Source organism: Branchiostoma belcheri, unplaced genomic scaffold (genome assembly GCF_001625305.1).
Source record: "Branchiostoma belcheri isolate BF01 breed outbred unplaced genomic scaffold, Haploidv18h27 scaffold89, whole genome shotgun sequence".
In the NCBI taxonomy this organism is placed as follows: Eukaryota; Metazoa; Chordata; class Leptocardii; order Amphioxiformes; family Branchiostomatidae; genus Branchiostoma; species Branchiostoma belcheri.
The window spans coordinates 760062-775368 of record NW_017804564.1 but is presented as its reverse complement, the minus strand read 5'-3'; the positions used below and the strand labels follow the sequence as shown (position 1 = coordinate 775368).

Below are 15307 nucleotides of genomic sequence, written 5' to 3'. Positions count from 1 at the left end.
AGTTGTGTGTGTGTGTGTGGGGGGGGGGGGTTGGTTGGAATCGGCCCGTGGTGACCCCCAGTAACCTTTGCAGGGGTCATTCACCTGTCCACGTCATAATTCCTCAAAGGATTAACTTCTTTATTTCTGGAAATTCAAATCCCTGTTAAGTGGCAATATGATGTTTTTTTTTAACTCTACAACTTTTAGCGCACAATGAAACACTGGTAGGTAAAACAACATCAAAATGTGCGTTAGGGGAAAAAAGTACATTATATGTTGCAATTGGTCATGAATAGAATGCGATGATTGGAACACATGGGTCGTGTAACTATGATCCACCACGGCTGAATGTCAGGAATGTACGTAATGAACGTACATTCGGGACTTGCCCTAGATGTTTGGCGTGATAGAAGAACACAAGAACATGCCTTCTAGTCCGCAGAGAAAACGGTAAAGTTACAGGCTTTCGAAATTCATTCATCTGAGACTTTTCAGAGAAAACATGAAAGGTAACATTTGCAAAGTAAATACACAATGTTCACCTTCGTATGGTCTAAACTACTGCTCTGTTAACACAGACATACCAGCCCCTGCAACTTCATCTTGCCACTTGCTATACATGTATTATGTAATCCAACACCACAGGGAGTCTGCTACAGCGTCAGTTACCATGGTGACAGCCAGCTGGGGCAGGTCATTGACCTTTGGTATAACTCGGCCGGGGATCGAACTCACGACCTACTGAATGCAAGGCGGAAACTACCAACCTGGCCATTGCCAAAAGAAGGTGAGAAAAAAGAACTAGAATGTTAAGAATGTCCCACGTTAACGTGCCTAATTTCCCCGGTGTGTGATAAACGGCGACACGACAACTGTGTTGATGCTGTTGACACGCTGGAGAACGTCACACCGTGACAGGCTCAAGGCCACTGTCACCTGAGCCAATGGGGCTCCAGCTAGCATATACATGTAGTGTTGGGCCACGTGAGATTTTTTCTAGGGATACTGTCTTGCAGAGACCATAAATCTGGTGCGAGAGTGTGCATGAGGAAGATGAAAGGTTGAGTGGTCTATACTGGCCGGCAAGGGCAACTTGTTTGCTTCTGGGCTAGCAAAAGATATACCAGTAATTACCAACCACCTGGTAGGGCTTCAAGTTTGTTTTGCACTGTTTTGTTTTGGAGTCCATTTTAGAAGTGCTCACATTTTCGTTCCAAAGTTAGGCAAGCGAGAATTCCCCGTTTGACGTCTGATTGAAAGCAGGTTGCGCGGGAGTCGGTGGAAAACAACTCACGACAAGAGTCTGGCAGACGGAGAAGTAGGTCGAGATGTCTTCCAGGAATACACGAACGTCTTGAGACCAGCGCCGTGACACGAACCTTTTAGGCAGGGTGCACGATAGGTCATGATAGGTAAGTGATAACGACATGAACGATAAAGGAATCAAGGGCAGTGACCCAGGTAGTAGGGGAGGAGCTAAGAAACATGCTATTGGTGGAGGCGCAGTACACTATACACATTTATAGCCTGGTTACCAGACCTATTATAGCCTCCGAGTCGCTATTTGCGGAGAGGATGTAGGACTCGGGCTATAATAAGCCTGGAAAGAGGTTAGGATAGGAGTAAGAGGTGTAACGTTACCAGCCTGAAGTAGAACTAGGCCACGTGTATGGTACATGTCAGGACTAATCTACTTTCCAGTCCCTCAACATGCGGGGAAACTAGCTGGGTCGAGGTGTGAAAACAGGAAGCCTCGCTAAGTCTTAACGACTGCTGATGCTCATCAAGAATTTGGGGGGGGGGGGGGGGAAGAGAAAAAGTTCCCTTCTCAGTCTTCATTTAAGATTTTTTTTCTTGTTTGCATGGTGAAATTTAGCATTTTTTTTTACAGAATCTACCCATATCCTAAGGATCATCCAGGATCCTAAGGATCATCCTGGATACTCAGGAGGACAGGTAGTGTTGCTTGTTCCCGTCTGGACGCCAGGGTCGGCAAGAAGTTTGGAGGAACTTACCCAAGCATTACCAGCCAGTGCAGAACTAGGCCATGATGTGTGTATGGTACATGTCAGGACTAATCTACTTCCCAGTCCCTCAACATGCAGGGTACAAGCTGGGCCAAGGTGTGAAAACAGGAAGCCTTGCTCATCTACAAGAATTTTGTTCTAGCCACTTTCAGTCTTCATGTATGATTTCCTTCTAGTTTGCATTGTGAAATATAGTATTTTTACAGAATCTACCCATAAGATCCTGAGGACCATCCAGGATACTCAAAAGAGGACACGTAGTGTTACTCCTTCACTTCCGGACGCCAGGGTTGGCAAAGAGTTCGGAGTAAAGCCCAAAAGAACAAGTAAGAGTAAAGCCACACTGTGAGGTAAAGCGTTAGCCCAGTGTAGAACTAGGCCACGTGTATGGTACATGTCAGGACTAATCTACTTCCCAGTCCCTCAACATGCAGGGAACAAGCTGGGCCAAGGTGTGAAAACAGGAAGCCTCGCTAAGTCTTAACGACTTCTGACTTCAGGAGCGACCCTAGGTCCCGGGATCGGAGGAGTCTTGTCCCAGCACGTAAAGGTAAATCAAGTATTTGGAAGTAATCTTCAAGCAGATACCCATAGTAAATTCAAACTCTACTACTGGATAAATTTACGGAGATAATTTCCGGACGTTTCGAGTGGCATCCACAACTCTTCTTCAGCGTCACTACTAAACTAACACCTCACTTAGTCTTAACGACTTCTGACTTCAGGAGCGACCCTAGGTCCCGGGATCGGAGGAGTCTTGTCCCAGCACGTAAAGGTAAAGCAAGTATCTGGAAGTAATCTTAAAGCAGACGTGCGGGTTTGGCTTGTTATGCTTGAACCTTGCTTATCCTGTGAGACCCAGCTTAAGGAAGGAAGAAAAGGGGTAGAGGAAGCACAACCTTCGAAGCGAGATGCTGGGCTCAGAAACATCACCACAGCAGAACTCCAATCACTGATGGAGGACAGGGATGGGGGATCAGGGATTGTTCCCGTGATGGTATCTTTGATGTCCACGTTCAAGGTTGCTATGAATCAGGGGCTTCATGATAGAGCCTGTTTAGGGGGTTAGGAGTAAGAGGTGTAGCGTTACCAGCCCGATGTAGAACTAGGCCAGACTTCTGACTTCAGGAGCGACCTGAGGTCCTGAGATCGGAGGAGTCTTGTCCCAGCACGTAAAGGTAAGGCAAGTGTCTGGAAGTAATCTTCAAGCAGACGTGTGAGTTTGGGTTGTTATGCTTGAACCTTGCTTATCCTGTGAGACCCAGCTTAAGGAAGGAAGAAAAGGGGTAGAGGAAGCACAACCTTCGAAGCGAGATGCTGGGCTCATGCAGAAACATCACCACAGCAGAACTCCAATCACTGATGGAGGACAGGGATGGGGGATCAGGGATTGTTCCCGTGATGGTATCTTTGATGTCCACGTTCAAGGTTGCTATGAATCAGGGGCTTCATGATAGAGCCTGTTTAGGAGGTTAGGAGTAAGAGGTGTAGCGTTACCAGCCCGATGTAGAACTAGGCCAGACTTCTGACTTCAGGAGCGACCTGAGGTCCTGAGATCGGAGGAGTCTTGTCCCAGCACGTAAAGGTAAGGCAAGTGTCTGGAAGTAATCTTCAAGCAGACGTGTGAGTTTGGGTTGTATATGTATTTTCTATAGCTTTTTACGTCTATTACCATACATAAAGTTAACACTTTATCTACAAGAAAAATAAAAGAAATCCAAACGCTACCACTGGAATATACATGTACAACGATGTTGTAATTGCTACATGTGTAAATAACATGTTACATTTATACATATTGCTACAAAACAAAAGCCTTTGCTTGATCCTCTCTATTCCTAACATAATACTGTTAGTTTGCTGGATAGCTTTTCATATCCTATTGCTGTTAATATATTTTCATATTGACAGTCCAGGAAGAATAACATGATTAAGGTGTTCTTTGATCAATTTGTATGATTCTTCAGTGCTTTCAACAACACTATTGCACATGTACATGTTACACACTAGTCTCTTTTAGTTTAGAGAAGCACTTTTTTTTAAATACAGTACTAACATGGTCACCATGTGTAAATGCCATACTTGCTACTGGTTGTACAGTAATTTAAAGATTAACATGTCAGTTAAAAGAATGTTTCCTGTGATACATCAGTATCTATGTATCAAAGGTATTCTTGTCAGTACCGGTGATTATGCAAACTGGTGAACAAACTAGTTGCCACATAGGTGATAATTTCACCTGGTTCAAATTATGACCTCTGATTCCTGAATATAGTCGACTATAGACTCCCAGTATCTGGTAGTCTATAGTCACTATAAACTCTACACCATACACTCACCCCAACCACTGTTAGTACTAGTAGGTTGAGAATAAGGTGGTTGGTTACAACATGTATTTGGCTGCATATTGTTTTCCTTTACATGATGAAATAATGTATTACCGGTATCATTGAAGAGGTTCATCAGTCACGTATAGTTTAACAGTTAATAGAATATTCATCAGACAGTGACTGTTAGAAGGGTATCAAACACGTACCTTCAAATATTCAACGTCCACTGTACGCCTTGATCACGGAGTGACCTAGTCTCGCGAGAAACTAGGCGGTGACTTGTTTACTAGTAGATCTTCTGGCCTCCCCTGCCTCCTTGCGGAGTTGGGGTAAGTAGGCCTTGGGTAGCCTGGGTACCATCCTACTTGTATGCCGGGGCTCCCACACTCGCTTCCCTAACAAGTATGCGACTGTGGGAGCCCCGGCATACAAGTAGGATGGTACCCAAGCTAGGCCTTGGGCAGCTCCCAACCTTCGTTGGGATTCATGCCTCGTTAATCTTTCTATGGGCCTTATTAGTCTCTTTATCTATGATTTCTATGAACTAGTAATTCAGAACTTTCAGAAATAAACAGAACCTGAACAAACAAACAAACATAGCAGAATATACAGTACAGTTGGTGTAGTTTGTCTATATGACGTTGAAGTCAACAGTGGCAGGATGTACTAGTAATTCTGAACTTTCAGAAACAAACAAAACTTGAACGAACAAACAATATGTTATGGAATATACTGTAAACTAGAGTAGAGTTTGTCTATAACATAGTCTCACTGTGCACAGTGAAAGGATGTATTAGTAATTCTGAACTTTCAGAAATAAACAGAATGAACAAACAAACAATATGTTATGGGATATGCAAATACTCGAGTCCTGCCAAAGATTAACATCCTTGTCAGTGCCTCCTTCTCCTGTGTAGACTAAGTGTACAGTTTGTCTATAGCGTAGTCTCCCTGTCCACAGTGACAGCGCTTGATACAGAGCTGTCTGTGTGCTGTCCTAGCTGTTCACTATAGCGTAGTCTCCCTGTCCACAGTGACAGCACGTGTTACAGCACTGTCCATGTGCTGTCCGTGCTGTTCACTATAGCGTAGTCTCCCTGTCCACAGTGACAGCGCGTGGTACAGAGCTGTCCGTGTGCTGTCCATCCTCCCCACTGCCCAGCTGTTCCCTTTTCTGCAGCATCCTGATCTGAACCTTCAGCTGTACACAACGCTGACGCTCACGGTCAATTGCAAGGCTCAGGTCCGAGTTTTTGGTCTGTGGGAAAGAAAGACACGATTGTAATACTTGTCCTGTGGAGGGTTGCACATACATGTATGAGTTGGGGGTATTTCTTGTGCAACACATCACACCGCAGCAAAACACAACGAATGCGAAAGTCTCTGGAATTCTGGGGTGAAGGAAGCATTTTTGTTACCTCCAGTTCTTGGTTCTCCTTGACAAGGTCGTCTAGAATGTCTTGTAACTCTTCCTCATCCTCCTGAAGACACTGTCAAGGTCATTCCATCTATACAACAACATTTGTACTTATCACATCTACATTTAGTTCTAAAAAATGGCTTAAGGTAGAAATCGGTCAACTTGGCAATTTCATTGGTATAGCTTGGTAGGCACGCAGAAAAAAAATGGGTGCACAGCTCTAAATTTGGGTGCACTAACGTGCAGTATGTCTAGCCCTGGTCTGTATTTAAGGATACACTGCTGCTGTCGCTGCTGTTGACTGAGCTGTTACTGCTGCTGCTGCTGGAGTGCATTCCATTCTGCTGAGGGGGAGAGGCTGTCTCTCGGCTGTTCATCGCCTCCGCGAGTTCCTCCTTCAACTGATCAATCTCTGTTCTGGGGGAAATAGGAGTGGATTGGAGAAATGTAGGAGTGAAAATATAACATATAAAGTCGGTAGTCTGCTGTGGGGGCGAGGCTGTCTCTCGGCTGTTCATTGCCTCAGCTAACTCCTCCTTCAACTGGTCTATCTCTGTCCTGTGGCAAAAGATTGCACAAGCTTTAAAAAAACAAGCGATGCCGAATACACCATATTGTATTTCATTTATGTCATACCCACCCAAGAAAACAGACATTTCAATGCAAAATGGGCCAAAATTTTGTGTCCCTAAACCCTAAAATGCAACAACATCAATTCCAATGTCCTAATTCAGTATTGGAATTTTCAAAAGTGGTGCACACGGTTAGGGCGAAACGCGTTCGAATCATTCTAGTGGAGCTATGGAAGCCCGGGCCATACTGCAAAGTTATTGACACCATTATTGAACGTTATTGAAGCCAAGGTATGATATAAAGGCTTAAAACGGTTAAAAGTTTCTAGCAAACAAAAAAACAACAGACCTCTCCTTCTCTATCCTGGACTGCAGGTTGCCCTGTAGAGCCAGCAGCTCCTCCTGCTCTGCAATCAGGGCTGCCTCCTCCTCCAGGAGCAGCTCTAGTTCTTCTGCAAAACAAGCAACAACAATTTTGTCTTCTCACCACTTTTGATGCGTTCCTTGTGTCATCACATTTCCGACTTTGAGTCAACGATTACATCATACATCTGACGAATGTTGACGAGAATTTATGGTGAGTTTCCCTCTTGTGTTAGAACAAAGCTTGAACTCTATAACTAAGCAACAACGCGTTAAGCTTAGTACTATCCTGGTTAGTTTATGTCCACTGCAATAGTCACTACCCATTATCATTGGAGCGTAAACTAACCAGGATGGTACCAAGGCTAACACATTACAGTTACAGTAGCAATATTCTTTGCCATAACATGTGCTGTAAAGATTTGGCTTATGAATTTGATTACAAATATGCATAGGTGTCCAGTGTTTTGTGTTGTTCTCACCATCATCTTCCTCCTCCTCTTCCTCCATCCTCCCTTCTGCCTCCTCCTCCTGCTGGACCACTAATGTCTCCACACCTGCAGCTTCCTCCTTCTCAACTTGGTCTTCAGTCTCCTTCTTAGTCTCAACCTCCTGGTCAGAAGGTTTTGCAACTTTCTTGTCTTCAACTTCTTCTTTTGTCTCTTTTTCTTTCTGTTTCTCTGCATCAACCGATTTCTTGTCAGCCAGTTTCTTGTCAGCTGGTTTCTTTTCAGCTCCTTTCTTTTCTCCTGATTTCTTTTCTGCTAGTTTCTTTTCTCCTGGTTTTTCCTCTGCTGTCTTCTCTGTGGCAGTGGGTTTGGTCTCTGGTTCTTTAGTCTCTGTAACCTTTGCTTTGGTCTCTGGCTGTCTGGTTTCTTTCTCTTTTTGCTTGGTGCTGGTTTTGGCAGTGGCGTATGTAGTTTTGGCCCGCTTCAGCTGTATTGGGGCACACATTAAGAGTCAGTTTCAAACAAATTAAAATGTCTGGTACTGGCTATTGACCTTATTTGTTTGAAGAAGAAGAGGAAGAAACTGAGCAAAAACATAAAAATTGTGTGATGATCCTCTGCACCTCCCAGATTCTCTCCTCCTTCTTTAAGTAACTACTTTAGCCTGTAGAAACTGCCTGAGATAGTCTAAGACGTGAGAAACGTGCCTAAGATGCTTACCTGTCTCTTGAGCTGTGTGATGATCCTCTGCACCTCTAGGTAAGTTTTTAGGAGTTGCTAAAGACTTTAGGAACTGATCTCCAATGTGAGAATCAAGTTTAAGACTTTCACCTGTCTCTTGAGCTGTGTGATGATCCTCTGCACCTCCCACAGTCTCTCCTCTTTCTCGGGGTCCACCAGGAGAAGCGTTAAGACTTTAGAAACTGATAGTTTACGACTCTGACCTGTCTCTTGAGCTGTGTGATGATCCTCTGCACCTCCCAGATTCTCTCCTCCTTCTTTAAGTAACTACTTTAGCCTGTAGAAACTGCCTGAGATAGTTTAAGAAGTAAGAAACATGCCTAAGATGCTCACCTGTCTCTTGAGCTGTGTGATGATCCTCTGCACCTTTACTTTAGACAACTTTAAGAGAGATGTGAGAAGATAGTTTAAGCTTAAGCCTCTGACCTGTCTCTTGAGCTGTGTGATGATTCTCTGCACCTCAAAGCAATTTTAAGAAAGTGCCTGAGATCTGAGAAGATAGTCTAAGACATAACAAACATGTTTAAGACCCTGACCTGTCTCTTGAGCTGTGTGATGATCCTCTGCACCTCCCAGAGTCTCTCTTCCTTCTCCGGGTCCTCCACCCCGGCGCCCAGCTCAGAGTGCAGCTGCTCCAACAGCGCCTCCTGTCGCTGCAGTTCCTCCTCAATAGAGCTGGTCAGGGCAGACGTCACCATTAGGAGCAGGCACAGAAGGCCCATTTTGGGTACCCATTAGTGAGAGCATCCAAACCAACTGTAAACAGCCTTTTTCTTGAGAGTGTTGTTAAAAGATACACTTCAAGGCCCATTTTATATCACAATGTTCAAGAAAAAAAAACATCAAGAAAAGTGGAAAACCCAAAGAAAGGTACTTATGGTCAAAACATTTTTCAAGGTACCTCAATGCAAAGAAAAGACAAGAAATAAAGTCTTGCACCTTTTTACCCATGATGACCCTTCTGTAGTACTATAGGAAGGAAGCTGCCAGTAAGATCTTGTAAGTTGTATATACACATCTTGTGTTAGAAGTGTTAACTGTCAGAGTGAGATGATGACAAATGTACTAATGTGTTAGCAGAGTTTAGGGAGTGATGTGACAAGGTTAGAGTTGGTATATGAGTGTGCTAGTTAGTTAGTTAGTGAGTTTCGGGAGGTGGTGTGTTAGTTAGTGAGTTTCGGGAGGTGGTGTGAGTTAGATACTACCTTGGACTGTCGGGAATCTCATCCAAGTTCATGGTGGAGCTCTCCCATCTGAGGGGACGGCCCACCCTGCAAGCACGTGCACAGGTTAGCATGCATGCACACACATACATGTACATGTACACACATGCACACATGAACACTAAACAAAGGTTAACACACATGCACTACACACATGCATACTACACACGTCCACAGGTTAGTACACGTGCATGCATGTTAATACACATGCTCACTACACACACACATACACACTACACACATGCACTACACATGTACATGCACACATGTACATTCACATAGATTAGCACACATGCACACACACACATATGCACACTACACGCATGCACTACATACATGCGCACTGGGTAGCACACATGCACACTACACACATGCTTCCTACATGCATAAACAATCACATGCATGCACACACAATCAATGACAATGTTCTAGACACATACATGTACATACTACACACACACATGCAAACTCCACATACATGTACGCATGCATGATACACATACACATACACTACAAAAGTGCTTATTACACAAACATGCACACATTTGGTTAGCCCAGAAAAACATACAGATTGACATAAAAATAAATAAAGTTATGTACAACAAAAACAAACTATAACACATATAAGTGATACCATACAACAAACAAAAGACACATACACTATTGTTACCTGCTCACAAGTTGTGTACTGCCTGACACATCTACAGTAGTCTGTCTGAATTGTGCTTCAATGTGCTCAGAAATGTTTGCATAAGGGTGTTATACATACAATGTACACTGGTCTGGTGCCATTCTTAACATTGAGTGGATGTTAAGGGGTGTTTGGGTATGGTTTATGTTTGGTGTAAGTTGTGGCAGTTACATGTACAAACATGATGACATTAAAAACTGGGAAAAGAAAAAAAAAACTACAGCTATTTTGCAACCCCAGAGTCCCTGTCCCTCATTTACCTGCTTTCCAAAAACAACGAAGCTGGCAAAAACATTGTCCAGTTTGTGACAGTAACTACATTTAAATAGTCTCCATCAGGCTAACACCACGGGTTCCAAAAATTTAGCCAATAGGGAGAATAATTGACTAGGAGAGTTTAGCCAGCATAAAGTTTGTTTGCCCGCAAAACTAACCCTCTCGCAGACTGACTCTCCTGGCCAACTATTTCCCTATATGTTTTTTACCGAATTCTAGGATCCGTACCACTGTAAGACGACCTGGTGGAGAAAGAAAGAAAGAAAGGTCTCCCGTGCCCTTATGCAGAGCCTAGGGTGGTGCCCATATCCATTTCTGTAGCCCTTGGGCGACACACAGTTGTGCAATGCACTACAGCAGGGGGCTGGTCCGCTGGTAGTGCTGTGTGTTTGACCTTCCCACACTCTTTCTCATATGTGCTGAGTGCTAAGCAGAGAATGAAGTGTGTACCATTTTTAAAAGTATTTGGTATGACCCGGCCGGGGTTTGAACTCATGACCTGCCGGTTACAAAGCGAGCATGCTACCAATTGAGATATTGCACTGGTATAGCCTGGTGGAGGCTAACATTTATGAGCAAACAGAACAGAGTAGTCACGTACTTCCTGATCCCGTCGTCTCCGAACAGCTGATCGTGGTGACAGAAGAAAGCGTTCAGGACGCGGTGGCTGATGTTCAGCGTGGGGCTCAGGACGATGGAGATGTTCTGTAGATTCATCTTCGTCTCTGCTTCCTAACACAGGAAAACAAGTAAGATCAAGGAGGTTTTATTATTGAATGAATGAATGAATGAAAGACCTTTATTGTACATTTGTGCTCTAACAAGCTAAGTACAGGTCATGAATAGACAAGAAAAAGGATACAGCAATTACACTTAAACTATACATACTAATGTGGTCTACTATGTACATGTTCGACTTCTTCTTGCTTCTTGACGCAGTTATAGATGTACGAGCATATTATTATGTCTACTTTTGCAGAAGAAAAACATATTGTTTTTGCTCAGTTTCTTCTTCTTCTCCAAACACATAGGGTCAATGATCTGAGCCAGACGTCTGTCACCATGGTAACTGGTGCTGTAGCAGACACCCTGTGGTGTTGGGTTACATTATGTAGCAGTACAGAGCTGGAGGTGCTTATCAGGATGTACATGTACAAATGTACTACTGTGTGAATATGAAGTCTACAGCTTTTAGATACTGACAAACACAAGCAAACACAGAGAAAAATATGCACAAAATAAAACCTCTCTACCTAAAGGTAACATGAAAGCAATAACTACACAGTAAAACTGTAATCTTACCCTGTGTGATGGTCCAAATACTACTGTCTGGGAGTTGGTGATTCACTACAAATCACCTGGACGGAGGCCACACGGTGGAGTTTACATCATCACCCCTTATACATGCGCGAGCCTAATACTAGTACTAGGAAAAGCATGATATCATGCTTCACCCCTGACGAGAATGACTCAACAACAACTTACCCTGGCCTGTCCATGATGTGGACCATGTGCTGTATGAGCCAGTAACTACACAGTAACTCACCCTGTCCATGATGTGCACCATGTGCTGGATGAGCCAGGTGATGAGCAGGCGGTTACAGGTGGGCAGCTGGTACAGCATCTGGATCAGGGCGGCCACACGGTCTTCCTCACCTGCAAGGGCTGCAACAGGGGAAGACAGCAGTGTTAGGCCTCATTCCAACTAGGACAAAATTGTCTAGATGGAAGCAAATTGACTAGCCTGGAATCCATCCGTGAACGCTTTACCTTGTGAAGGCAGAGCGGAGGAACGGAGCGGAGATAAAGCGTTCACGGATGGATTCCAGGATACAAATTGACATGGTTTGATCCAGCTTCGATCTTGGTTCAAGCCGGATCAGAGCCGGATCGAGCCAGATCAAAGCTGGATCAAAGCACTGCACTGAGTTCTTGAGTTCTGTGGAACTTCGGTAGCCTAGATGCCGTCTTCCATAGTTACCGCCGGCTCCCTCTTGTCGCTGACAACCATTGGACTATGGAGAATTGCACCCAGGTTTCAGCCTTGGAGGAGGTGATTTTTTTTCGTTGAGAACAAGTGAAAATCAATGCGGGCACGGATGCCATCCATAAAATTAAACAAGTGTGGTTTAAATTAATAGAGCGAAATAAAAATGAATGTTTTAAACCTGAAGCATCCTCGAACCCCGGCAGTAGCTCCATGGTGAGTACCGGGTCAGGTAACTCCCGCAGGTAGGTCTTCAGCAGGCCAGCCACCGTGTGGGGGTCATGGTCCTGTAGGTCAACGACCTCACCGTGGTCATACGCAGCACGCAGGGCATCCACCTGCGACTTCACAGGGGAGATACGGTAGATACCTTCTGTACACAGACCTGGGAAGGAGGAACACATACAGGTGAGAACATACAGGTGAGAAACACCTGGAACAAATACATCACAATGAATATATAATTATACAGTAGTCTACATTTGTATACACAAAAATACAGTTATTCAAGCAACTGGATATGATTTTCCAAAACCATATCCAGTTGCTTGAGTTACTATTTTTTGGCGTATCTTATTACCTGGATGTCTAACCTCTACCGACGTATACAGTATTCTAACTTGATAGACTAGTGTAGACGGTTTTATTCTAGTACCTCTTTCCTCTATGAAGTCCAGACAGTCTCTGAAGATGGCCGGTAATTCAATCCCATCAATCAGCTTGGACCGTTCCACTGCCTCGTGCAGGGGGATCCCAAAGATGGGCTGGGGGGGCTCTGGAAGAACAAACAATGCAACCAATGAGGACAGGGAGGAAAACCTCTGTATGCACTCCCTAAAACTACATAAGCCTATGTACAAACCTTCTCATCTGTTTTGCAATATATATTTTTTTAAATAATGATGGTGATGATAATGCAGCTTAGAGTTGTTGAAAAAGCCTCCAGCTGCAATCAGTCTTTCATCATTCCACTGTGACCCAACACCACCTGATGTCTGCTACAGCACCAGTTACCAAGAAGAGGAAGGAACAGAGCAAAAACAATATGTTTTCCTTCTGCAGAGGGAAATAAACAGTATGATTTCCTTCTGGAAAAAAGAAACATGGAAAAGAAACCTAAGCTCCCCCCACCTCTTGCAGGAGAGCTGAGTTCGTCAGCAGACAGAGCCTGGGCCTGAGACGGGGACTTGGCCTCCTTAGCTTCTCTCTTTCTCCCTGACTTCTCCTTAAAGCTGTAGGACCTCAGGATGTCTGGGGTCAGGTCTCGCGGCAGGCTGGATGACTTCTTCTTTTCCTTCTCCTGCAGGTCAGACAAAAGGAAAAAAATTGCCTTTTGGGGTGCAAGATAGCGGCTTTTGGGGGATATAGACAGGGTGTAAGAAATTAGCATTAGCTACTGTAGCATCATATGCCTACAAAAACCTAGCAAAAACTGGCAATAGATTTAAGATGTACATAATTGTATATAATGAAAAATTGTATTTGATACCTTATGATGAGACTTTTCTTCCTTTTTCTCCTTCTCCTTTTCCTTGGCCTTTTCCTTCTCCTTGTCTTTGTCCTTGTCTCGCTCCTTGTCCTTGAACTTCCTTTTGGAGTTCTGTGAGAAACGGTTGCGGAACAAGCCCTTTCTCTTCCCCTTACTGGGGCTCCTGGGGGTTGACAGCAAGAGTTAAGTTTTCAACCTTATACTTATAACGTAGTAACTTAGATAGTTTCAACCTTATACTGTAGTATCATGTAACCGGCATAGTGATCCAGGTACGGGTCACCAAATTAGTAAGGATTCTGTTAATGGATTGTATGTATTCCGTAAATATGTATGTTTCTGTATAATGGATCATACGTATTTCGTAAAATTTGTACGAATTCTGTAAAATTCCTATGAATTCTTTGGCACTCTTGATTTAGTAACACTCTGAAGTTCTGTCTTGACTAGAAACTTAAGTTTACATGTAAGACGATTAGTACCAAGTTGTGCAGGCAATGACAATTGCTTTTAAGGCCTGGCTGGCAGCAGCCCTGCCATAGCCACATACCACCCCCTCCCTCAGTAATACCACATTTAGGGGTAGTCTGAGGGTACCTAAGAGGAAGAAGAAAAAGAAGACTTACTCCTCATCTGAGTCCTCCTCCTCGAAGGCGACGTACCCCGGGGCCTTGTCCTTCTTGTGTTTCTCCTTCTTCTTCAGACTCTCCTTCTCCTCCTCCTCATCTAGAAATCAGAGAAGTCACAGGTCAAACAGAGAGGTCACAGGCCAAGCAGAGGGGTCAGGGGTCAATCAGAGGAGGCAGGGTCAATCAGAGGGGTCAGAGGTCAATCAGAGAGGTTAGAGGTCAATCAGAGGGGTGCCATTGTTGGGGTGACGCGGGTTGAAGGGCATGCGCACAAGTTGCTGGGTGAGAGACCTCAAAATTAAAATGAGCTAAAGAACTTTAAAACCCTTTCTTGGGTGGGATTTTTGTTGAATTCTTGGCATTTTTGTGGTGGGTTGTACAGTGTAGGGTTTTGAGTGAATGTTTTTGCCAAAAAAATGAAGTTTTTCCATGAAATTGCCTTGTTATGGGCTTGTCTGTTGCCATACACCCCTCCTGCCTCCTGCCTTGGTATCGACCTAGAATATGGGGTCAAAGTGCACGAATTCTTATAAACAAGGCTGTACCTCGAGAATAGCCGACCACTTTTTTCCGAAACTTGTTGTAGGTACATATTATTAAATTGGCCAACACGTGAAGGTGAGTTTGTGTGACAAAAACTTCGTAAACTAGAGATATGTCATATATAATGATGCCCATTTTCATGTCTGATTTAGCATATGTTTCAATGGAGAACCCTTTCAGTGATGTCTCCCCTGTTATGCTCAAATCACTAGTGTTAAAAACCTTAGAAGATTGACATAACCAAGTAAAACCCTGCACCTTGACTTGAGACATCGTCTAACAAGTCTAATGTTTCAAATTCAAGCCATACCGGAAATCTCATAGCCTAACAGGTTGAAGGAACCCAAGTCTTATCCCAACAGAGGGGTGTTACACAGTAATTTTTCAAGATCAAGATCAAGAATATTATAGATATATGCAAGGGCAACAACAACAACATATGTCTAGAGGTGTTGGTTAGGCAAACAAATACATGGTTTTATGCATGTTAAGTTATTATAATATTTTCAGTTCATCATTTATTTCAGGAAATGAAAAATTCTCACCATGATCAGGCTCCATGTCCTCCTCTGTAAAGTCGTTCTC

At 43.8% G+C, this 15307-nt stretch overlaps 1 protein-coding gene across 3 annotated transcripts in view; it reads right to left on the bottom strand.

The window, feature by feature from the left end:
* Nucleotides 1-3641: 3641 nt before the first annotated feature.
* Nucleotides 3642-15307, bottom strand: part of LOC109487505 (ralA-binding protein 1-like) — a 12963-nt gene continuing 1297 nt past the window's right edge. For all 3 annotated transcript variants that reach the window (XM_019791500.1, XM_019791502.1, XM_019791501.1), the window contains exons 3-16: nt 14177-14276; nt 13551-13713; nt 13193-13361; nt 12717-12836; nt 12243-12446; nt 11621-11739; nt 10676-10806; nt 9090-9155; nt 8421-8559; nt 7177-7630; nt 6681-6783; nt 6038-6176; nt 5758-5820; nt 3642-5597 (exon numbers count right to left, since the gene is read on the bottom strand). In XM_019791500.1, the coding sequence (XP_019647059.1) occupies nt 5421-5597; nt 5758-5820; nt 6038-6176; nt 6681-6783; nt 7177-7630; nt 8421-8559; nt 9090-9155; nt 10676-10806; nt 11621-11739; nt 12243-12446; nt 12717-12836; nt 13193-13361; nt 13551-13713; nt 14177-14276 (2147 nt within the window). In that variant the 3' untranslated portion in view covers nt 3642-5420. The remainder of the gene's footprint in view (nt 5598-5757; nt 5821-6037; nt 6177-6680; nt 6784-7176; nt 7631-8420; nt 8560-9089; nt 9156-10675; nt 10807-11620; nt 11740-12242; nt 12447-12716; nt 12837-13192; nt 13362-13550; nt 13714-14176; nt 14277-15307) is intronic.